The sequence below is a fragment of the Poecilia latipinna genome, unplaced genomic scaffold (assembly GCF_001443285.1).
Source record: "Poecilia latipinna isolate Pla-1442-1.1 unplaced genomic scaffold, P_latipinna-1.0 Scaffold584, whole genome shotgun sequence".
Lineage (NCBI taxonomy): Eukaryota > Metazoa > Chordata > Actinopteri > Cyprinodontiformes > Poeciliidae > Poecilia > Poecilia latipinna.
In genome coordinates, this window is record NW_015113200.1 from 243,117 (window position 1) to 267,931 (window position 24,815).

At 38.6% G+C, this 24,815-nt stretch overlaps 2 protein-coding genes across 5 annotated transcripts in view; one reads left to right on the forward strand and one right to left on the reverse strand.

The window, feature by feature from the left end:
- Positions 1–489: 489 nt before the first annotated feature.
- Positions 490–13,042, reverse strand: rnf44 (ring finger protein 44). Of its 4 annotated transcripts, XR_001426202.1 has the most exons (12): positions 10,986–12,683; positions 9,434–9,626; positions 8,632–8,854; positions 8,377–8,544; positions 7,183–7,356; positions 6,908–7,069; positions 5,710–5,825; positions 5,340–5,427; positions 3,819–3,940; positions 3,648–3,747; positions 3,407–3,560; positions 490–1,695 (listed from the first exon to the last, which is right to left on the reverse strand). XR_001426202.1 is itself a non-coding variant. In XM_015042286.1 (11 exons), exons 2-11 carry the CDS (start codon positions 9,538–9,540, stop codon positions 3,498–3,500), a joined length of 1,323 nt encoding a protein of 440 aa, XP_014897772.1. In that variant the 5' UTR covers positions 9,541–9,626; positions 12,714–13,042; the 3' UTR covers positions 1,977–3,497. The 4 variants fall into 4 exon arrangements, 3 of the variants coding, with proteins under 3 accessions (XP_014897772.1, XP_014897770.1, XP_014897773.1); XM_015042286.1 differs by lacking the exons at positions 490–1,695; positions 10,986–12,683 and adding an exon at positions 12,714–13,042 and having other exon boundaries at positions 1,977–3,560; XM_015042284.1 differs by lacking the exon at positions 490–1,695 and having other exon boundaries at positions 1,977–3,560.
- Positions 13,043–17,263: 4,221 nt separating this feature from the next.
- cdhr2 (cadherin related family member 2) overlaps positions 17,264–24,815 on the forward strand; it is a 17,697-nt gene continuing 10,145 nt past the window's right edge. The window contains exons 1-17 of the mRNA XM_015042289.1: positions 17,264–17,380; positions 17,536–17,622; positions 19,381–19,437; positions 19,631–19,690; positions 19,792–19,931; positions 20,017–20,067; positions 20,150–20,239; positions 20,407–20,496; positions 20,583–20,705; positions 21,578–21,721; positions 21,881–21,956; positions 22,031–22,140; positions 22,881–23,090; positions 23,165–23,314; positions 23,406–23,567; positions 23,652–23,713; positions 23,827–24,070. Of these exons, the coding sequence (XP_014897775.1) occupies positions 19,383–19,437; positions 19,631–19,690; positions 19,792–19,931; positions 20,017–20,067; positions 20,150–20,239; positions 20,407–20,496; positions 20,583–20,705; positions 21,578–21,721; positions 21,881–21,956; positions 22,031–22,140; positions 22,881–23,090; positions 23,165–23,314; positions 23,406–23,567; positions 23,652–23,713; positions 23,827–24,070 (1,767 nt within the window). The 5' untranslated portion in view covers positions 17,264–17,380; positions 17,536–17,622; positions 19,381–19,382. The remainder of the gene's footprint in view (positions 17,381–17,535; positions 17,623–19,380; positions 19,438–19,630; positions 19,691–19,791; positions 19,932–20,016; positions 20,068–20,149; positions 20,240–20,406; positions 20,497–20,582; positions 20,706–21,577; positions 21,722–21,880; positions 21,957–22,030; positions 22,141–22,880; positions 23,091–23,164; positions 23,315–23,405; positions 23,568–23,651; positions 23,714–23,826; positions 24,071–24,815) is intronic.

The following is a 24,815-nucleotide window of genomic DNA, read 5'->3' on the forward strand; positions in this document are numbered from 1 at the left end:
ATGGAAGGTTCTTCTTTTTTATTTATTTAACAAGGTTGCTGGATACTGTCAATTAAATATACTTTTCCCCCATAAAGGAATAGTGCTAACATTACCATGAATTAAGGTATCTTCTATATGTGAACAATACATTTTTAAAGATATTCATACACTGAGAGCAAGAGCCTGATAGGCAGATACAGTACTACACTGAAATAAGTATGACAACACTTTTATTCTTTTTTTTTTGTTTTTGTTTTTTTTTTTTGCTTTTTACTTAAATCCCTTAAAACTATATTGATTTTCACTGACATTGTTTCGGGGTATTGGTATAACATGCTTTAAGAATACATGAGATCCATGACAAACTATTGCATTCACGCGTGTGAGTTTTCATACCTAAAAGCAGAACATCTAGCACCTTTTCACTATGGCTTTTTGATAAGACTACAGTAGTATCAGAGCGTGTATTTCTCAGTCGTCAGGGCAATAACAGTAACACAATGTATGTAAGAATTAACCTTTTTTTTCCTTTCGGTTTTTTATCATTTTTTTTTTTTTACTTTTAAATATGTCCCCCTATATAAAATGAAGTTAGCACAATAAAATCTTGTAGTCATTCAGTTCTATTACAAATGTGTGCAGTACAATGCATGGCAGTTATCAGCTGAGCGTTAAGATCCAAACTTCCAGAACCCGAGCCAACTAGAGCTAAAAAAAAAATCAGTTGGGATCTGGTTGACGAGCATGCATATTGTGCACCATTAAATAGGTCCCCCACCAGATTTTTTTTTTTTTTTTTTTTTTTTTTAAGATATCCTCCACTGTAACATTTGTTTTGCCCTCTTTTTTTCTCTCTTTTAAAATCATGCAAAAACACATCTGAAGTCAATTTAGGAGTGACTTAGGTAGGATAAGAGTGCGCTGTGGCACATTTAAATATGGGATCACAACTGCTATGTGTGAAAATATGGTCGGAGTACAAGAACGGAAGTCTAACAGGTTTGAATAATACACTTGTAATGAGTTGTCGTCTTTTCAGTGAGTATTGTTAACATACGTATTGATCTTTTCTTGCATGCCTGTCTTTAAATGTTGTAATATTTACTATTTCAGACAAAACAATAGTATAATCGGTTACAATAAATCATTTATGGTCCAAGAAAACCAACCAAACTGAATTCAGATACACCCTTTTCATGGCATCCGTTCCATTGTGAAAAAAAATAAAATAAAAAATGGACTGTTCATCTTTATTTTTGTTTATTTTTTTTTTCATATATATATATATACCGAGAGGCCCTGAGAGATTTTTTTTTTTTAAACTTACAATATATGCCAGCAAATAGATATGTACACATAGGTTAATTCTCAAAGCTGTGGGTTTAACTCATTTAAATGGCTTTTTTTTCTCTTGAAGGTGGCACACGTCAAAGACTCACATTCACTTAAACAAAAGTAAAGAAAAGGCAAGAATCCTTTACACGTCAAAGCAAAGGTTACGACTGCCTGTTAGTGCTCACCGGGGCAGTTAAAGAGACAAGAGTGAATTCCAAGCAAAAGTTAATTCGTTGCTCTTTCCCTCCCTAACCCCAATTATACGTCCTGTTTTTCACGCGTAACACGAGCGGGGGGGGGGGCAGAGGGGGAGGGAGGAAGGGACCAGAAGTCTTACAGTGTCTCTACACAACTGAACGCTGCAGCTGAATCTTCTGACTGTGGGAAAACAAGACAGCTGGTGTTAACACACGGAGCGTCACCAGAGACTTCTAACATTCGTCTGTCTTCAAACATTTATCTAAAAGCATCCACACTGAAGCTATACACACACAGTTGCTCTTTTACAACACCGTTTAACCATAGCCTAAGACAATGACCTGACCAAGTTACCAGATTAGAACAGACACCTAATGCAAACATCATTAGTGCTTCAACGGTCTCCTTCAATGGATTTTTCTCTTGAGGATAATAAAACCAATAAATAAAACACTTTTCTTTTCTTCTTTTAAAAACTATTCGAAGAAGTGGAAACGACAAAGTACTTTTTTTTTTTTAGGATTAGTAACAGGTTTGTGCTTGTCAACGTCATAAAAAGGCAGATCTGAAATATTTAACAGTAGGCTAAATACGTATATTGGATTTGGCTCACAAAGAAAGAAATAAAAAGCCAAAGTCTTCCTAAAAGGGGAAGAAAATGTCCGCTCACAGCACGTATTGCTTCCTGCACGGGCTTCCAGAACTCGTCAGTATCGGCGGCGCCTTTAGACGAGCTCTTCCTTTCTTTTAAAACAACCAGAGTGTAACCACATGCTACCCCCCCCCCAGTGGTGCTTTTTTTTTTTTTTTTTTCTTTTTTTTTTTTTGGGTGAGCAAGCAGTTCTTTTTAGTATGCTTCTATGTCTCATCTTTTCTTAAAAGTGAATCATTTTGGTGGCAATGCTTGATAATATTGCTAGTCTGAATCAACAGTTCATGCAAATCCTAGCATGCTGCCCTGTATCCAGTGGTTACACAAAATGCATTGGCTCTGTGAACAGGACAAACATCCACACACACACGCACGCGCAAACGCGCTCACATACGCACGCATTTGCTAGAGAAACAATGCCGACGTGGAGAGAGGATTGTAGCACTTGTGCAGTTAACGGCGGACGACCCCACAACCCCCCCCACCCAAAAAACAAATAAAAAATTAAAAAAAAATAAAAATCCATCAATCCATCACTGCTTTTGTACAGATCTGTGTTCCAGAGAAGATTATGAGGGCTCGGAGACGCCCCTATAAGATGCACGTCCTGTCCGCTTGCAGTCCACGACCTCGGGCTTAGCCGAATCTGTATGCCACCGCAGCAAATCACACTTTCACAACAGCATTGGCAAAGTTTCAAACAATTAAGGAGGAAATCTATTAAAAACAATCGATACGTTATTGCAGAACATACATTATTAACAAGTCACTTTGCCATACACCAACACAAACATGCATCTCCGATGGTTAAGCGTCGCCTCTGAACACAGAAACCCACGTTGAAGTACTCCTAATATTTTTTTTTCTTCTGCTAATTGCACAAGGCGTCCAAGCCTGCCATCCTCCAGGCTTCCTGACTCATCTCCTCCAATGCCAGGACTCCTACTTTTTTTTTTTTTTTTGTGAACACTACCAAAAAAATCCACAAATGAAAAAGAGGAAACCCTGTAAACAAAAGCAGCAAATAATGCATTGTAGGGGAAAATCTTTGGAATCTGCAATGTGGGGGGGCAGAGACAGAAGTGGCTGGCAATCCCAGAACTCTGGCTGTAGGCAGTGGGTTTCGTGACACTCGCACAACGAAGCACAGCGGAGGAACAACGTGCTCCAGAAACAATCCTGGGTTTCCTTATCGTCAACTGAGGGGCAGGAGTAGAGGGTTTGTTAAGCTATATTTACTGGAGGACGCAGGTTATGTGGCAGGTGTCCCCAGCATTTGAGACAGACTCTGGTGGGTGCAGCATTCCAGTTCAACACTCAGAGACCTGTCTCACTCCGCCTCCCGGTGGACGTCCGAGGCATCCGCTCGACAGATTGGGCAAGTGCGATTGGTCTGGAGGAGAAAAAGTAAGAATGCTTTAGCATCCAGAAAAAAAAAGTGTGCTAAAAACTAAGCTTTACTGAAAAAATCCCAACTTACCTTTAACCACTTATCCACACATTTAGCATGGAACTCGTGGTTACAAGGTAACACTCGAAGTAGCTGCCTACACTCAAAGTCACTAAAGCACACAACACACCTGTGCGGAGAAAATCATATAGGTGAGGGATTGCTAAAGGATGAATCTGCACAGGTTGAGGAGAGGCTTACAGCGTTTGTTCAGATAGATGATTCTCTGAGTTGAATCTGTAGGACGGAAGTTGCTCTATGTCTGCTTTTGTGAGTCCACGTGGTTTTGCTTCACCCAACCTCTCTGCCAAATTCAGTAGTGCCTTAAAAGACAAAAGAGAAAAAGGTGCCATTATGCGACCGCTGCCATGTTTGATCAAAGAGTGAACAATTCCACACTCAAAATTTCAAGATCTATGTGGATGATTTTTCTGGCCAGTTTTAACAAAGGAATGTAAAGTTTGAAATTAAACTTTTAACATATAAATATACATAAAAGACATGAATCGCAACCTCTCTGCTGTTTATAACTTACAAAAACAACAAAAACCTAACATCATCTTTAGATGTTCCATCACCTGAATAATATTTATCCATGACACATCACAGGTGCGTTCGCCTTGGTTTCCAAGACAGATGATCCACAAGTGTTAAACTTCCACACAGGACATTTTTTAAATCTGGGGGTAGGCCACAAGATGGCGCTTATGCAAAAACCAGGCAATATGATTTAGGGTGATTAATCTCTGGAAGTATATTTATCTGAAATAATGACAGCTTGCAAAGCTCCAGAATATATGATAAAATATCTTTCCTTGGTTCCCACATTTGCCAACCACTGCTCCTGCTTAAACTCACAATTTTGTTAACTGCGCATTTCAAACTAGAAGGTAAGTCCTCAAGCTAATATCGACTCTTGCAGTCCTGTTTTTGGCTGGTACTAATTTACTTGTTTGACTGCATGTACCTGTGATGTCCTTTGACCTCTTGGTAGCAATCAATGTGCCATTACACTTATGAAGAGCGAGTTTCTTCATAAGTTTGCCCTGCTTATATTCTGGACATGTAGAAACATGACTCAAGCAGAAACTTTCTTTAAGAAAAAAAAAAAAAGGTTTGTTTAAAGACAAAGCAGGCAGGGTCCGAAAATTATACAAGGGTGAAAGCTAATGGGTGCTAGCTGAGTGTGGCCATTTTGAAGGATTACATGTTCAATTTGTGTTTAAGAATGCTGTAAGGTGCTGCTCTATCATTCAGAGGAAACTTCCTGCACATTATTACTACATTTCTGACAACAAAGTAAACAACACAGCAGTGAGAAGTTATTGATTTGCTGCCTTAGCAGACATAATTAGCCAGCCCCAGAGCGTTGCTGGTCCTCCTAATAAACAGACGACTATATCCACATGCTTTAACATCTCATAGATACAAAAAAAAAAAAAAAACCTCAAAATGTATAAATGGCTAAATGTAACTTGTGGCTAAATGTAACCTTTAAAGTAGTCAATAGATTTATATAGGAAATTCAGTCTACATCAAAAATAACAACATGGAAGATGAGAGAAGAGGCAATGGATGGCCTCTGAAGTGTAATCTCATTATTCTTTTGATATTATTTTGTTTGAACTACCCAAAAATACACACGAATCAAAGATTTATATTAGGCAAAAACATTTCCTTCATCAAATGTTGAATGAGAAACATTCAACAAAAACCACTAACTTCATAGTTCTCCATCTCCACATCATCCACATCCAGGTCTAAGCTGATGGCTGGGCCCACTGCTGTTGGAGGCACAGGAAGCATTGACCTGAACAGAAAGAGAGGTATTAACCAATGTGCACACACTGAACCAGTCGTATCAGCCTCAGTGTACCACCACATGCTCTGCAAATTCAAGCCGGGTGGAAAGACATCAACCCATGTGATAAATGTAAGCAAAACTATCAGCCTCACACTTCTTTTGTTCTAGAAGAAAAGCTTATTTGTGATCTTGTACATGTGAGATATGTGCGAGAACTGATTGGGTCCTAAATGTAAACAGCGTTTCTCTAAATTTCATCAACAGAGTGCTCTTATTGCAGGTACTTACAGGAAGTAAGGGAGGAAGCCAGGGTAGTAAGACGGAGGTGGAGGAGGAGGTGGGAGAGGCTGCTGCAACCGAAATCTTTGTCCGTTCACTCGCCGTGGCAGCATGTGGGAATATGGCTGCAAAACGGGTGAAAAAACCCCAGAAAAAAACAAATCACTAAGCTCAGGTAAAACCTAACCCTGTCACTGCCATTTTTGGGGCTTTTTTGATCAAACTAAAACAAGCTAACATAAGAAACTTAAAGTATCTAGGCGTACAAAAACAACCTGGCATGATTTTCCAGTAATGTGGAAAAACTAATGCAAAAACAGTAGCCTAGTGTATCTCAGGTTTATGCTTTAAATAAGAAGAATTTGCAGTTGTGCAAAAAATGCCTTCCAATCTGTTTCAAAATTATTATCAGAAAACACAAAAAAAAAAAAAAAAAACCCCGAAGACTATAAAAGAAAAGAAACAAGAATCTTAAACATCATCCAGATGGTGGTGTTGAAGCTAAAAGAAGAGAACTATTAGATCTGAGAAACCTGCTGATGCCCAGAACTGGCTAATTTACAGCTCCATCAGCCCTGACCGATGACCCACCCGTCAGAATCTCAGAAATACAATCTGCCTCCCCCAGCCAGCAGCAAATGGAAATACCATACATAAGCACAACTAGGCCAGGCTAATACGTCCACTGCTGCTCACTCATCTTATATCATAGGCTTTAGGATGCGTTAAGCTTGAGAGCATCAACAGCTCTGACTCTTTCGTCTCAACATCAAACTTAAAACCATCAGACACCATGAATAAGTTACAAGTCCTTTTTAATCTCCTTCAATAATTACTATAAATAAAAGTGGTAAGGAAGAAGGCTCTTGTTACTGATTTAAGCAAACTACTTCATAAAGCAGAAAACCATAATTAGCTGAGGCCACGTTTGCCTGGTAACCATACTAAACACATCACCTGCTTATTGCAAGCTGCATTATGGGTAAGAAGAACAACTACCAAGGTGCTTTAAAGCAACTTGCTTCTGCCAACACTGCGCCAGTTCAGCTGCTCAGAGGACCCCGTTATGAGACCGTGGATGTAATGAATATTTTCCAGCTGTGAATGTGGGTTTCTGAGCAAGTGTTAAATAGGTCAGGCTAAAAAAAAGTGATGAGGGCACCGTCAATTCCCCTTCAGAAAAAAAGAGACTGGCAAGCCATCTTACCACTCCGAAGGGAAGCTCCTGATGCAGAGGCTCTTGAGGAAGATACTGTAGGGGCAGTGAAGGAGGCAGCGCTGGTGGATGATGAGAGGGAGGGTAAGAGAAGGTGCCTAATGGGTGCTGGTCCCCTCTTAGGTCAACTTCATTGTCTACCCTCTGTAGAGGCTAGAAGGACAGAATGTCTTATCGTCAGACTCTCAGGCTCAGAAGACGTTCACACACAAGCCAAGGCTTGTTGTTTGTTGTGTTAATATTAATAAGTGTTTAATAAGACTTACCATGCGTGGGTGCTGAGGCTGTAAAGGGACAAACTGGCTCAAAGGAGTAAGGTGCGGCGGCTGGTGGGGGGGTACAGATGGGGTCGGGTGCAATACAAAATGTTCGCTGGACATCAGCGGTGGAAAAGCTTGATAAGACACAGGTATATGCTGCATGGTACATGCCTGTATGAGCTGGGGAGAAAAGACAGCAGAGGAAAAGAACCAAACATGACTTTCAGGGAATCAAACCCATAGCTAAAGAATCCTCCATGAAAAATAAAACTAGTTTTCTCCTGATATTAACAACAAGCCAGCTTGAATGAGAGCATGTTGTAAGCATGTAGTGAACAGAGGTAACACAGTGCATTAAGAAAAACAACAACAACAAAAAAACACACCACTGACAGTACGGTCACAACAACAGTCTAACAAAATGACTAATTTCTACAGCAGCACATACAGTGTCTGGCAAAAGGACTTAGAGCTTTTAACATTTTGTCACACTACAACCAAAACCCTCCAATTAGGTTAATAGAAATTAATTAACTTAAGTTTTCTCTCCAGGTAACACAAAGTACCGCATAAATGTGAAGTGGAAGAAAATGACACACCGTTTTCAAATTCTCTTACAACTGGAAATCTAAACAATGCGACGTGATTGGTATTTAACTGAGCTAAATCAATATTTTGTAGAAACACCTTTCTCTAATTAAATTCTAGCTTGTCAGTTTAGGCGGATGGCAAAGTCTTGATATGCTTACAGCTATCCTGTGCTCTATAATTACACATTATTTAGCAGACGTCTAAAAGGAATTTTGCTTATAAAAGTCAGAGTAAATAGAAATTGACACAACTTCGCTTACACATCACAATTATAGGATATTTTGATTAAACCATACTATAAAATCTCAATAAAGCAGACTGAACTTTCTGAATGTAATGTGACAAAGTGCAAAAAAGTTCAAGGGTTATCGATTCTTTTGCAAGACAATGTATTAAACTTCTCCACAGAAAAAATTACAATGTATTTTACTGAGCTGCTGGCAATTACTGTCCAAATGTGGAGACACATTTTTTAACCAAACAACTCTCTTTTTTTTTTTTTTTTTTTTTTGTCTTTTCTTTTTGCTGCGAACAGTGACAGATTGCATGGCTGGTATGGTGTGCTACATGGATGCCACTGACATTTAAGCTCTTCCTTTTCAAACTCACAGGAGGAGGAAGGCAGCAGAGCAGAGAGAGCTGTCCGCTGAACATTACCGAGCATGCTGGGAGCTGCTGAGTGTTGCACCCTGGAAGGGGCTGCCCAGTGTGAATGGGAAATCCATGGGTCGTCACCGTCGTAACAGTGTAAGATATTGGAACGGATCCCTGGTGCATCTTTTAAAACGAGAGACAACGAAGGCGGTCGGCGAGAGGGTTTCGCACAGCGAATGAAAATTCTGTCTTTTCCTGGCGTTGCGTTACCTGGTCATGTAGATCCACCATGATGGGGCTCTGCTGGGGCAGGTGGGTCGCAGGGTGAAGCATGCGTGGTGCTGTGCTGGTGTGGCTGTACTGTCTGGACTCATCTAAAGGAACCTGTTGGGGGTGTTGGGAGAAAAACAGGTGGTGGAAGTTCTCATCCTGGACCTGGGAAGTGTGCAGTACAGGTCTGTCTCGTCTCCCCCACTGCCGTCTCACTGGTGGGCTATAGAGAAAAAGAAGAGAAGCTTATTTATTCCCTGCTGCTGCTGGCTGAAAAAAAAAAAAAAAAAAAAAAAAAAAAAAAAAAAAAAAAAAACATGCAAACATTTTGCCCTGTTCACACTGGTTCATCACAAATACATCGACATGGATAAAAAAAGAAGTGTAGAGCAACGATTGTTGATATTCATCATGTCTTGTTTTGTTACAAATTTAACGGAGCACCTTTTCTACTTTATTCTCTTATTTTCTCATGAATTCATTGACTACTATGTTTTGCTTGTGTATAGGCAACCATATTTACAGATCATCATGTGGCCACACTAACTCAACCAAGTTCAACAGGAGGAAATGTGATTATGCACCAAAAATCATTACATGACGATCTGACCAGAACACACACATTTTTCCACACGTTATAAACAAACCTTGACTGCACACGTAAAATCCATGTGTGAATGAACAGCACATATATTTTCAGGTTTTGATTTAGTTTCAATGTAAAGCATTCTCAAAGAAGATAATTTGAAATAAAAAATAAATAAATGAATAAATAAAATAAAAAGATGAGAAGAAACGTCACCTTCTCCTGAGATGCACTGGGGCGTTGCAGGGCTCTCCGAGGAACCTCCTGGAGTTTAAGGGGGCTGTTGGTGGCAGCCTATTTACTGCTAATTCCCATGGTCGCATTGGTGACGTCGTGCAGACGAGTCACACTCTGGGGAAAGAAAGTGTACAGTGGAGGCACTTGTATGTGGCCTCTGATTGTCTTAACCCTGTGGGAGAGGAAAAACAAACATCAAATCATCAATGCTGTATGCATATGATCTTTAAGCATAGAAAATTATGACCTGTAAAGATTTTTTTTTTCCCATTTAAAAAAGTGCACCAAAAGTTAGGGATGAAATTGCATTTAGTCACAATTTGTAGTAAAAAAAAAAAAGAAAAAGGCACTTTTTGAACATAGCAGGGGCCCCACTTTGAAAGTAATTATGTCCTATAGCTAAATGTAGAAGAATGGTGTTACATATTAGATTTAGTGCAGATGGCAGGAAACAATTGTTGCGTAAAAATGTTCTATAAAAAATTAATTTTCCGCTTGGTTTAAATCTTTTATCTGTCCAAAATATATGTTATCTCCATTACCAGGTAATAATATGTGTTAATGTTCCCAACAACAACAAAACAAAGAGCCTCTTTTTGCACAGTCTTTCAAAGGTTGAGGAGTTGCAGTGTGTTCTGCCACACAGAATAGCAGTGTGATCCCATACAGGGCCAATATGGCAGCAAAGAAGTATAAAGGGAACGTAAAGTCTAAATAAAGTCCAACACATTAAACATATTAAATTTAATCCAATTAGAAGCTTAAATGATTATTAGGTTTAAGGTCAAATCATTTAAACAACTAAATACATGTGTATGACTTCAGCTGTTTTGAAGAAATCTGCTCAACTAAAGCAAACATACATTTCATAGACGCATTTTAATGATTTTATAAAATCTTTATGGCACATGCAGGCACCATGGTATTATTCCCAGTAATGCATGAAGCCCAAATAGTTTGCATATACAGAAGTGCAAAAAAAAGGAAGCCAGCATGTCTCCACTTCATATAGAACTAATTTGTATATTTTATGATAAATTGGCTAATACCTGGGCTGACTTTATTTCTGTTTATAAGTGAACGCCATGGAATAAACAGGGGTCGCTGTGGCTTGCCTTAACAAAAACATGGGATGCCATGTGCTCATAGGACAAAGCAACAACAAAAGATGTGATAGGCATGAAGCACTGCTCGCTAGTGCACACTTTCTGAGACCACTGCTACGTTGCAAGAGTTTTCTTTCAAGACTAAGGCAAAGCATTGTGGAGACTGTCGAAGTAGATAGCGATACTACGCTTTAGCCAGCTTTAAGTCTTACATTTTGTGAAAAACTAATGTGTCCTCTTAGCGAAGCTATGCTAATGCTTTGTCCAACACTCCCCAGCTTCAGGTGACCAGCAAGCTAGTCATAGCTAAGTCATACGCGCATTTTTACTGTGTTTACAGCACAGTTACATGTTACACCAAAGAAAGAGCACGTCCATATCATCATGTTACTATAAGCTTAAGTAAAACACAGACAACAGCTTACTTTCTTAGCTAGTTTGCTTCCTTGGTGATTGGAGAGGGCTGCAGGTGTTTCGGCTTCCGAAATCTCGTATCCCATTCGAGTTGTTTATTTTCAAAGGATTTCGACTAAGCGAATTTCCTTGTCCAACACAGAATGTAGTGGTAACAGGCCATCAACAGACTGCCGTTTCTTCCGTCAGATATCTGACAATAAACGTGCCCCCCCACCCCCGACTGAGAGGGTACTAGCTTGCTAACGTTAGCCACCTTACACACGCTCTCAGTTGCTGCATAGGAGAGCCGTGCTCCCCGGAAACCATGGAAACGCTAACCGTTACCGACACCGTCTACCTGAGAGGGGAAACGCCGTTAACAGTCGTTCTAAGCGAAGGTTATTTCCCCAACGACAGAAAACATCCCGTTGGCGCGTGTATGATTCTTGAAGTGCATTGTTATGATAAAGCCCCGCCCCCCTCATGTCGGCGACCAATAAGGGCAGAGAAATCGCAGACAGCAGACATCCCAGACAGAGTCTTAGCTACAATGTATCAAAACAAGCGGCGCCTGTTGTTACTGGCTTATTAATGAAATGCTCCCTCATACGTGGCAAGGAAACCTAAAAGTAAATAAATAGAATTACACTATATAACTTTAGCGTACATTTGTTTGCTCTTTGTTTTCTTCTGGAATAGAACAGAGTGGAAAAAATTATTAGTTTATTCTTCACAGGAAAAAGATTCCAGAGAATCAGCAGCAAATAAAATGATGGTCACATAGTAGCTCACAATGAAGACAATGCTATTATTAACAGCTGTAAAAATCCAGGTTTAGAATTAACTGTGGATTAAAAGGAAATGCGATCTTAAATAAAGAACATGCACTAGAATATCAGTTCAATTTATGCTTTGTATATTTCTGCAAAACTCGTGCAAGAAAATTAATCCGTGCAAGGAACAACACAAATGTAAACAGCTATTTTGTTTGTCTGGAGCAGAGTTGAACAGGTTAACAGCGACTATGGGTTTACGGTGATTTAGCGAATATAACAGTCATAACACAAACAGATCTAGTGAACCTACAAAGACTTTGGGCGCCTTTCCCTTTAAGAGAAGTTACTTCACTAATAACATCGCATTAACTACTAACTTCACATTTCAAAACTTATTTATGCAAGTTACAGCAAGCTTTCAGACAACCTAATGCTTTTTTTAAAATCCTGACCAAACTTTCACTGAGCTCTGTGCTGACTCTCACTGGAGGCCAGAGCGTCCTGGTTATGTAACATTGCACTTTCCTGATCTAGTCAGCTCTCTGCATGTCAGGAGAAAACTTTCATCTATGCCTTTTGCAGGCCAACGTCGGCTCCAGCTGCAAAATCTGATGCTGCACTTGATGATCACCGAAGTAGATTCCGTGTCATGTGCGAGGCCCGTTTTGTCTACAGATACTTATGGAATTATGTTGTGTAATTTAATCTAAACTCCAAAGCGCTGGAGCGACTACGTCAGTGTTCTGAACGCGTCCAACTTTCTGCACCTATTTGATGACGGTGAAAAAGAGAGGAGCCGCCGTGCTTGCACTAAATGTAAACATTACAACATCGCTCTCGGTAGCAGCAAAACAAGGAGGGGCTGGAGGGGTTGAGCAGGATGACAGCTAACAGTCAAGCCGCCTTCCGCAACAAAATGTCGCGCAACTTTGCGAAATTTCGCCGAGCCAAAGCAGCAGCAAGAGGGAAGAGTGCATTTACCTGATTGTTAATGTGAGACCATCTGATCTGTGATATTTCCCTTATAACGCTCTCATCTCGTTAGGCTAAGTGCGGCATCCTCTGGTCGAGCTGTTACCGTGTGGAACATTCCGTGGATTTCACCACTGCTGGGGAAAAAGGTCCTAATAACAAGCGTCCCACGTTATCGGCACATACTGAGAATGGATTGTGCCGTCTTATGGCTTCCCAACTTCCAAGATTATACCCGTAAAAGCCACATTTTTGGTTAGGCAGTGCTAAACCAGCCCTGCGGATGTTTTGGGTTTCTGCAGTTGTCAGTTACACCCCCATTTCGGCGTATTGCAAGGGCAGGGAGCGCACGGCGAGCGGCCATTTTTACCGTAATGGACAGAAAAGCATCTCAGTCTGATTTTGAAAGTTTAAGGCTCGTTTCACTGATGAACCTTGAGGAAAGACATTCGCTTTCTGTTGAGAGCCGCAAGATATCTGTCTTACAATTAAAATAAACAGGTTTACCGACGAAAAAGCGTATTTCAGAAAGCCATGCTGTTCACTTATTTCAAGCGTTTATGTTGTTTCAGAGGTATGACAAATTATTTGTATGTATGCTGTACAGGAGCAGGACCATGCCAGCAAGTTGGCAATGGCAATGGACTTTAAGTAAGCTCCTTTGGTTAGCTTAATGATACTCAAATGTCAAACACCATTCAACTGATTTATTGGACATTTGTAAAGAATAAAGCAGTCTAAAATGTTCTAAACTGTGCCATGCTTGGTCAAGAGCTCTAACAGCCCTTGGGAAAAAAATTACTTGTACAATTGCACCTCACAGATAGCAACCAGTACCCTCACCTAAGGGAAGGATAACCATTTCCTCTAAAGGGGATGTTCTTTGCTGACTAGGATGATTTTGGCCTTTTTTCACTCCATTCTATGTCAGAGAGGGGGCACTGTCGAATGCCAATTATTCTCTCAATAGACATACAGCTCTTATTTTTCAAGGGCAAGTTGCTATGTCTTGAATAAAACTAAATGTCAAAACAAACTCAATAAAAGATTCATAAAATAAAACACGTTTTTTTTTTTTGTTTTGTTTTAAATCCATGTTAAAAAGATTCGACCTATAGCAAACGTCTTTGCATGGATGTTGGTTGAAGTTGAGAGAAATGCAACTGTCCTCGGTTTCCACAAGAAATTCTTTGATTATTGTCAGTACAGCAGGGTGGGTAATTTTCCTGATGTATATTATAATTTGTTTTGCTGATATTCACCTTCAGGTAGTGCTCATAACAACACTTTCCAAAACAACAGGTCCGTGTTGAATCTCTCCATCCTGCACAGAATAACTACAACATTGTCCTCTGCGAACTTGGGTTGATGTCTGATTTTAAAGACACCATCATTATTTGCTGAATCGTATTAAACGCTCAAGTAAAATGCGCAAATAAACTGAATAGAGGTCAAAACCACAAGCTCAGAATCACTAAGTTCTCTTGGGTATTTGTTTTTTGCCTCTAGTACAAGCTAGATTCCTTCCAGAGCTTCTAAACCTTTAGCTTAATGGGAGACAGGTTAAACGGTTTCAGGAAAATTGGTCAGCACCAACTTTAAGGAGTCTGACTGTTATCCTGCCAGGCCTGGAGTTTTCCTTGATTTTACAGCTGTAGAAAATAAATCTTACTGAACATTGATTGCAGACTCGCAGAAGATGAAACAACATAAACAGTTTCCTTTGTATTTTTGTAAAAGTCTGTTCGTCATTACAATCTTCATAAAAATCATGTTTGCAAGCCCCAACTCATCCTTAAAATCCCCTCTAATCTCTTACTTCTTTCATTGTTCTGGCTTTCATAGATCTTTAATTTCATTAACATATTTTGAAGGTTTGCCCTTCTGGTCCCATATATGGCTGCTTTTTTTTTTTGCCTCCACCTTCTCCTAATCTTTATTGTATAAAAAGGCATAATAGTTTTTATGTAACACCCTTACTGCTGGGTTTACTTCAGAATCAATAAAAACATTGACATTTGTGCTCTCTGGGGCTCCTTTCAGTTCCTGCACAGAGCTACAGTCTTATAACATGGTATTGTAATCGAACCATAGCAGAGATTCAAGGTCTTGAATCTCAACGTTTTAGGTATAGCACTTTTTTAGGACAAGTTATGCTGTTTAGCCGCCACAAGAGGGGGCAAAAAATATTAAAAGTCCTTTAATCCAACATTTTCTTTTGTCATCATCCTCAGTTGACAAAGGATGTGGCTAATGAATTATTCTGTGATGTGAAGTAAAATAACAGTAAATTCACCTGCATAAATATTATTTGTTCCTCTATAAGGAATGTAAGTTGTTCATAAGCATGTCTAAATATGACTTCTTTATCATTTTTCATTTGACTTGACAGAGAGACAAGCACCATGGACTTTGATTTAAGGAAGAGAGCAAAACACAGGCCAGGATTATTTTCTTCTTTTCTTTTTTTGTCTTTTATTTTCTTAGGGGACAATATCAAGGAAAACAACAACAATATATCAGAGTGCTAGTTGAAGAACAGAAGTCAGACAAGAAAAGAAACATGGCAAAATTAGATTAGAAGAAGAATGTTACAGGCATATGCTTTTAAAAAAAACATGAAAAGATCAACTTCTCAGTAAAGGTCTGTTTAACTTGATGCCTTTTCTTCTTTAGGCATCTTGATGGACTCCTCAGCACAGCACATATCTCAAACTAGTGCCACTGTTTTATTATGGTGACGTAAAATATTTTCCATTTGGAACGTCATAATCAAGGCCTAACTGTAAGGTTTTTTTGTATGTTTCCGTTTACTGGTATATCTTAGCAAAGGATTTATTAGGTCCCTGCCCACTTATATCAGTGTTGTGTTCAGAACTGTAAGTCATAAACCAAAGTCTATTCGGATAAGGCAGAAGGAAACATTTTTCTGACTGCTGTTGTTGACACGTATTTTGATATGTTTTACATGTCTTGAAACAATTGCTGTATTTTATATCCACCATGTTACCTTGTGACGGCACATTGTGCTTACCAATCAGAATCATTTCTCGATCAAGTTTTGACTATCTTCATCATGCAAGTCACTATGTTACTCACTGTTTAAACGTGCCTCCAGGTTTATTGATAAATTGAGAGAAATGTCTTGTACAATCACCTCCTTGTTTAAAAACCTTATTTCTTGACTTTTTTTCTTGTCACAATAAGTAACCTTTATCGATTTGGTTGCCACGCTGGATAATAATGAGATGAGTTTGCTTAATTTGATGAAGTTAGATGGTCTTACATGGAACTCATGTTTTTTTCTTTAATAAAGTCAGACCTGAACTGCAGATTAGTGTGTGTACCACACAGATGCAAAGTTACCAGCCTTGTATGCAGTAATTGGCTGAGGATTTTGTGTCCACATTACATGACATGAAGACCCGCAGAGTTGCTAAGTGACACAGCATCATTTTAACAAAATTTAAACAGATTTAATTTGTGGAGCTTCAAGCTTACCTGGTGAGATTGGCAGGTAAGCTTGGAATGTCACACAACGACATTGTGTGACGTTCCCTTCACACAATGTCCTGTGTGAAGAGAATGTCATCTCTTAGTACCTATTTGTTTTATGCAACAAATGCCTATCGCCGTCTTCTCAAAAGATGGGGAATTTAATAGAAAAACTAATATTTACAGGGAAAATTAGACATTTTCATATTAAGACTTTTTTCAAATCTAAATTTCTTTGAAAAGTAGGAAAGTAGGTGATTGGATGGACATTGTCTGTTGATATCAAATTCCCAGTGTTGCCACATATTTGCAATTGGATTTGTGTCAGGAGTTTGACTAGGCCATTCTAAAGCATGCATATGTTTTGCACTAAACCATTCAATTGTAACTTTGATTGTGTGCTAGGAGTTCTTGACTTGCTTGGACGGTGAGCCTCCATCCCAGTCTGAAGTAATTTTTCCGGATTGCTCTGTGTTTATCTCCACCTAAGACTGCAAGACTTTTAAAGCTGCTGTTGCCTTAAACTTCCCAACAACTTTATCTCCGACTTGTCCTCTGCGTTCCTTGGTCTTTATGAGATTGTTTGTTCACTGATGTTTTCTAACACACCTCTCATCGGCTTTCACAGAACAGCTTGATAGAAGAACAGCTTAAAACCAAAATAAAATACTTTGAACTGTGTCGTTTTAAAGTGGCAAAATGTAGAGGCGCAGAACTGTGGGATCATGTGAACAACATTTCTACTGCTGAGTGTTTTTTGTGTCATTAAAAGCTGAGATCCTCTCCCATTGTGCATGGACAAATATTTGATTGTGAACGAAGCTGGTGAGTACAGTAGAGCAGAATCCTTTGTGTGTTGCCCCTTAATTAGAGGGGGTGGGGGAGAGGGCCAAAAGGAGCCCTCATTATGACATGGATCCACAGTTTCTGAACAAAACGGGGACCTACTGATTGGTTCTGAAGAGACAATTTAGAAAACCCTCTGGTCTCATTGGATCTGCTCAGTGACAACTGAGGGACCCGTTCAGAGCCCCATGTGGTTCTGGTGACCAACATGAACACAGAGCCAGGAATGTTCTAGAGACGAGTTTAGCCAGATGGAGCTGCAGCTTGGCTGTATGGACATTAGACCTTCTAATGAATATTTCAGGATATACAGCTAACATCAAGCCATAAGTACCGTAGGTTTGATATGATAGTTATTTTAAACTTTCCTTTTCAATTCATTGACTACTTTTTAATACACTTAACCTGACATCGCTAAAACAAGGGAGTGGACCAGAAGTGGTGATGTTGGTTGTGTGGGTCTATGTGTGTTAATCATTTATGTTTACAGCTCTGACAGGATCATAACTGGGAGAAACAAGAACCAAAGGTCTTATCCACACATCATTGCAAGCGAGCCCTCTGCCAATCTCACCAGGTAAGCTTGGAGCTCCACAAATTAAATCTGTTTAAATTTTGTTAAAAATACTAGCTTGCTGATCTTATTTTCACCGTAAAGAGTTTTGTTTTCACGTCTCCCTGTGTAGTTCTGGAGATATCGAGACAAAATCAGCTTATTTTTGTAAACACTTTTTGAACCACATTATTTTCAACACCTCAATCCTGACAGATTAGACTCTTAACTCTGATCTCAGTGGACAAGAGGAAAGCTTAACTACAGTCGGAGGTGTTAAAAAGCTCAGAATTCAATTATTCATATCGAGTCTTGTAATCGTCAAAATTCCTACATTGCGCGGTTCATACACAGTAGGATATTTTTCTGTTTTCCACATGAAGTCAGAAAATGTTTCTTTTTCACGTCATACTTCTGAATTCGAAGAAGCTACCGATAAATCAGCTTCACTGCCATAAACCCTCTGAGGCGTTTTAACCATTTGCTTGCTGTCATTTGTTTGGGAGCGGCCAGACAAACATTTTGCTGTTAATTTTTAAGCTATATTAATCAAGGCAAAATGATATTTGAGTCTTTCACTGTTGAAATTATGGTGACAGCGTACAGTCACTGTGACGTCACTTATAAGATTTAAACCCTGATATTCGGTGGCCCAGTGGTTAGTTATTTTTGGTCTCCACTTTGGTTTTACCTTTCTTTAGTCTGAAGAAAGAAGAGGTGAATGTGTTTGTTCAACTCAGAAATAAAATGCGACAAAAAGATTTACCTACCTACTATTATCTCAGAAAACTATAACGATACGAGTTTTAAGAAAACTTGTCAAAATATTAGCCATGTTTTTCAGTGCAAAGTCAGGACATTTTAGTCCCTATTTTAGTGACTTAGAAAACAAACCAAAATAAGGATAAATTATGTAGACATAATTTTACTGATGTCAGAAATCAAGTGAAAGGTCATTTTCTTATCATGCAATAATATTTTTTATTGCAAGTAGTTGGAACTGCCTCCAGTATGTTAAGTAAGATGCTTCCTCATTGCCTTTTCAGAACTATAAGCTGCTTAATTTATGGTCTTCTTTATGACTCAGATCAATTTAGTAAGATTTTCCATTTTTAAAATCCAGTTAGGACCCATTAACACTTTTTTTTGTTCCCATCCTGACCTGTCATCTCTTTATTTAACTAAGGCAGGTATTTACCTTCAACCACTTTTAGACATTAGTATATGCAGATATGTGGCATAGAGATGTGTTTTCATATTTCAACCTCAGATTTGCAATCTTGAGATGGAAGAAAGCAGTCTTTTATGTCTATGTAGCAATTGGATTATATGTCATTGTTCTGTATAAATATACTCTTTTGGAGTTCATTTGACTTTGGCTACAACTTTTACTTTTCTCCTACCTCTAATTATTATACAAAGTGAACTGGTTGACAATGAACTCTATATTTGCTGACAGCCACAAAAGCTAACTTTTTTTTTCATTCATTGTCTTATTTATTTATTTTTTAAATGCCAGCTCTAGTTTTTCTTGCAGAATGTTCGAATGTATAACATGCTAAGCTTATTTCTGAAATATTATAAGTTTTATAGTATAAGGTTAGCTCATTTGCATTCTAACTATATGTGAATGTTAGGTGTTGCTGTTGAATGTTGATGTAACATTTAGCTTGAATACTGTACCAGCTTTAATTTATCTGTCCTACTTTTTAGATTGTCTTGAATGTTGACGAGCAGTAAAGCAAATAATGATTTCCTGTTTATTTAATGATTTATTTACAGTCATGGGTGGGCTAACAGGATGGCTGCTATTACTGTGCCTGGTCTGCTCAAGCAAAGGTAGGCGTTCAGTTTATTACTGAATGATTATGTTTCTGTTTTATCTTGACCTCTAACTTTTGTTTCATATTTTTACTTAGTGAATTATTTCATAATTATTATCAAATGATGTGCCACATAAATACAGTTATTCTTATAATTGTTATTAATAAATTTTATATTGACACTCCCACTTGATATTCTCTCTTTGCAGCCAATTTCAGTCCTATAATTGGCCAAAAGGTTTTTGAAATCTGTGAGGATGTTCCTGTCGGTATGTATTGTGTTGGTGCTGTGAAACATTTCTCCTTTTTTTTTTTTTTACATGTGAATGTAATTATGTGTTCACACATCCACTTTTTATTTCTTACACAGATTCAGTTGCTTTTACTATATTAGCATCTGATCAAGATGGAGATACTCTGACTTACGGACTCACTGGGTCCAATGCTGGATTCTTCCAAGTTAATCCAGCAAATGGGGAGGTGACTGTGAAATCTCCCCTTGATAGAGAGGTGAGATATTAGAGAAGAAGAGAGACTTTACTTGATGAAAAACAATCCATTAGACTGAACATGTATATCTATTCATCTGCTATAGGCCAGCGTCACAATGGCACTTGGTGTTACAGTTTCAGATGGTTCCAATACTGTAAGTTAAACTTAAGCTGCTGCTACTTATTTTCCTAAACATCAGTTTTATTTTTGTACTAAGTGTGCATCCTCTCTTTCAGACACCAGGAACATTAACTTTAATATTAGAGGATGCCAATGACAACAGCCCTGTATTTGAAAACCCTAATTTTGACATCTTAGTGGCAGAAGTAAGTAAATTACATTAAAACATTATAGTTGATTGAAGTTGTAGTTTTTTTGTTTTTTTTTATCAAAAAATACATTTTTTAAGTCTAGTTTAAGTTTTTGGAGTTACTTCTGAGGAAAAGTGTGACACTTTTTTTTGCTTAATTTGGTGTTTTCTTTCTGCTCTTAGAATACGACTGTAGGAACGTCAGTGTTTAAATTTACAGCAAGTGATCGTGATGAAGCAGATGCCGGCGTTGTTAGATACTCTCTCGTTGAGGTAAGATTCTGCTGTGAAGCACCTGACTGCATCTTTAATTTTAGTCTTTAATATGCTTCAAAGTAACATTTTTGCATTCTTTCCAGATAATACCGCCACAAGGATCTGAGGTGTTTGAAATCAATGAAGTCTCTGGTGAACTGAAGTTAAAGGGCCAGCTTAATTACAACACTCTGAGCACTTTTTATCGGCTCCATGTTGAAGCGAAGGTGAGTATGATGCTTGAAGATATTAAATTTTATATTTCCAACAGTTAAAATGAAACATACCACTGATCCAAACACAATGACTCAAATGTTGCAATCATCTGTTTGTATCTCCAAAAGACGTTCCTTCTAAAATGACAATAGAATATTTTTGTGAATAAAACATGATTACAGGCTTCTGGGATCTGAGAACTTTAGCTAAAAGAACTAATGATAATACAGTACATTACAATGAAAAACAGAATTAGAAAGCATTATCCTATTTGTGCATTTATGGTTGTATTTAAAGCTTAAAACCTCCAGAATTGTAATCCAGTTGCTTTTTCCTTTTTACATTTTCAGTAAGTATCTTTAGAGAGGATTCGCTAAAGAACTTTCAAATCATCATTTGTGTCGTTATTGACAACTTGGTTATTCTAATTTTATTTAATTTCCTGTAAACATTTCACCCACATGAAAGAAAAAAATCACAAGCGTTGCAAAGGTTTCAGTGTCTTTTGGAGATATTTATAAATATGAATCTGAAATAATAAATCTGAAGCTGTGGAGTACATTAGTGTCTGCATGTAGGTTTACAGACATTGGCCTGGTTAAAATGTGAACCTTCACCCAAGTTTGAAGTGTCTTCCAGTTCAAAAAATACTTGAAAATCATGCCCATATGATGATGCTGCCACCACCATGTTTTATCATGACAGTTGTGTTTCCAAAGTGACCAAATGTGAAAATGCCCAAAGGGTGTGAATACTTATGAAATGAGCACAATGATTCATTATACTTTAATTTATTTGGTTTCAATTTAAAAATAAATTGTTGGTTATCAGTTCAACTGTTATATTTATTAATAGTCACTTTGGTGTTTTATGTCTCCTTCAGGATCTTGGAGGTGCTTGTACTGGGGAGAAGGTTTTCCAGTCATCCAGAGCTTTCTCCTTCGTGACGGTTGTGGACGCCCCGGACCTCGACCCCATTTTCGTCGGTGGTCCATATGTAGGAAGCGTTGAAGAGAGTTCTGCTGCAGTGAGTGTTCATTATTGACGAATAAATATATCCATTACAGCAACAAATAGCATAAATTTGTTTTACAGTGAATTTGATTTAAATAGCCACAAAATGAAGTTTGTTTGAAAGTCAGAAATGCTTTGACGCTATAAATCCTATTTCCCCCCCATTTATCAGGACACGTCTGTGTTGCGAGTGACCGCCCTTGATGAGGACAAGGGAATCAATGACAACATCCTCTACTCCATTGAAGGTAGCTGCAAAGAATGTCACACCTCATTATTTATGGGAATAAATAAAGTAATGGGTTTTCTTCCTGTTTTACAGCTGCCTCAGTTGAAGGCTTGTTCAAAATCTCAGAGAATGACGGCATCATATCTGTGTTGTCGGGAATTGACAGAGAAGTTACTGGTGACAAAGTAACTCTGACTGTGAAGGTAACAAACCAAGAAGAACCACTTGTTAGCCTCTTTTTAGCATATGTAAAGTTAACATCAGCGGGGAATTAGGGTAATGTAGGAATTCGAGTGACAGTCATGATGATTAATGAAATTAATTTAAGACAAAATTTGGGGCCAAACATAAAGGTTGTTTGTATTTGAATTAACAGGGACACCATGACAGGTGTTTGATTTCATAATATTAAATGTAATATCTTTAAATTGTTGTTGAAGACCATTTAGTTTGAACAAAGCTGAACTAACAAAGTGGGCAAGAAATATGATTAAAAAAAATAATGTCAGCTGTTTTTTTCCAAACATTTTTATCAGTTTTATGTTTTCACAAGTAGAGAAAATACTGTACTGTACTGCCTATAACCTTACATGAGTATGTGAAGAAGAGAAACAAAACAAACAAAACAGAAAGAGAAAAAAGAAAAAAAGGGGAAGCCACAGTACAATGTCACATTTATGTCAAATCATGTATCCAATGGTCAGCAAACATTTATAGACATGCTTAAAGCCTGACAACACAAACATACCTAGCCGGGTGATAAGAGGAAGGAAAAGAAAGATGCATAGTGATAGTGAGGGTGTTCTTTTGTTAAGACCCGGTGAGACCTTTCACTTTATAGGGTTCTGACCTCTCATCACAAGTTGCATCAACTCTTTAGGTAGATAGCTCAGCACAGGAGACCACATATCAAGGAAATGAATGTCAGCTGTTTGATTTTTAGGGCACCGAGTCTAAACCGAACGTCAACGGACAACCTGCCACTGCAACAGCAACCGTTGAGATCAACATCAACGACATCAATGACGAGGAGCCTAAATTTTACAAATGTGAAGGCTCCTCCTGTGTGCTAGAAACTCAATTCACGGGAGAGGTCTTTGAACACTCATTGGGGGCAATTTCCATTGGCATGACAGTCAAGGATCTAGACAAGGTGAGAAACAAAACCAATGCCTTTTTAAAAAGTGGTGAGTTCAGAGTGACAACGACTGCTCTTATGTTTTACAGTTTGTGCAAACCGAGATAACATTGGAAGGAGAGGACAAAGACGTGTTTTCTGTGGAACCCTCCATTGCTGGACCAGAGAGCACTGTTCAGCTTCTTGTCAGGCAGCCCGAGAATCTGGATTTTGAAGAAAAGCAGCAAATGATTCTTCAGGTAACAGAGAACAATCAAACAGAGGACGGTATTCAGGAATGGGGCGTTCGTCAACCCGAGTTTTGTTTCATGAGTACGTTCCATATTGCAGGTGATTGCTACAGATAAGGGCAAACCCACCTTCCAGGCCACTGCCACAGTTACAATAACCATAAAGGACACCAACGACAACAGCCCCACGTTCCCACAGAACACGTACAAGATAAATGTGACTGAACACTCTCCTGCTGAGACAGAGGTGGCCACAGTGACGGTAAGACCATAACCATCTGGATATTTTAATCAATCAAAATTTGTTAAAAATTTAACTTTGGGAGCATTCCCTTTGTTTTTACAGGCAGATGATCCTGACACAATGGATGCAGGCAAAATCACCTACAGTCTTCTTCCAGAGAGCATGTATGTTTACCCTAATCCCATTTATTCTCTTTAGTTTAATCTATATAACAGCTTTTTATTTTTGTAATTTAACTTTGGCTGATCCAGACAACCCCACTGAACCTGTCTTTCAGACTGCAGTACTTTGACGTTGAAAGTAACACGGGAAGAGTCTACGTGAAAAATCAGGCTCTCCTGGATCGCGAGCTCAGATCTCTCTATTCAGCCACCTTGCAGGCCAGAGACACAGATGGCAAGCCCGGCACTACGGTGCTGGAGATCACTTTGACGGACATTAATGACCAGACACCAATCATCAACAGACAAGAGTACCGAGAGTTTGTCAGTGAGGGTGGGAAGCTTGAATTTCCGATTGAGGTAAATAGAAAGCCAACGGTATTCTTAATAATACGCTTGGCATGTAGGTCACAATATCACAAACCTCTTTTCTGATTTAAGCTATTTACTGTATTTTTCGGACTATTAGGTGATACTTTTTTTCCTACACTTTGAACCAAGCGGCTTGTAGCCCGGTGAGGCTTTTCTGTGGATTTTTCTTCAACCACCAGGGGGGGCTCTTTAGCAGGAAGTGAATCATTGGAAGTCAAAATTGGAAATCAAAGAAGAAAGCGCTAATTTTCATTTAGGACAAGCACATGCTAGCAGCAGGCACGACGGAGAAATGTTTTCAAACTTATATGATGCAGCTTTTAATTACCTTATTTTCCAGACTATAAGCCGCTACTTTTTTTCCTAAGCTTCGAATCTTGCGGCTTATAGCCCGGTGCGGCTTATATGCCGATTTTTCTTCAACCACCAGGGGGCTCTCTAGCAGGAAGTGGAATCATTGGAAATAAAAGAAGAAAGCGCCCATTAAAACGGAATTAGGTTTTAATGGGGAATTGAAATTTGAGAATGTTGTTGATCAGTTAAATAACATTGAGGGGAAAAAGAAGATTTTTCATTTTTATAATACTGGGATTATTATGAGAATTTGAGGTATAGATATTAGGACCCAACAGATGACAGTAGTGCAACAACAGTGGATGCAAGCTGCTGTTGAAATCTAAAGAAGAAGCAGAACAAGAAGAAGAAGAAGAAGGCGCCCATTTTCATTTAGCAC

Coding starts and splice junctions, on each gene's coding strand:
- rnf44 (XM_015042286.1), bottom strand. CDS start 9,540: ATGCGACCATGGGAATTAGCAGTAAATAGGCTGCCACCAACAGCCCCC. Junction 8,855..9,433: donor CCAGTGCATCTCAGGAGAAG/GTGACGTTTCTT, acceptor TTTTCTCTATAG/CCCACCAGTGAGACGGCAGT. Junction 3,941..5,339: donor TGGAGATGGAGAACTATGAA/GTTAGTGGTTTT, acceptor TTGTCTTTTAAG/GCACTACTGAATTTGGCAGA.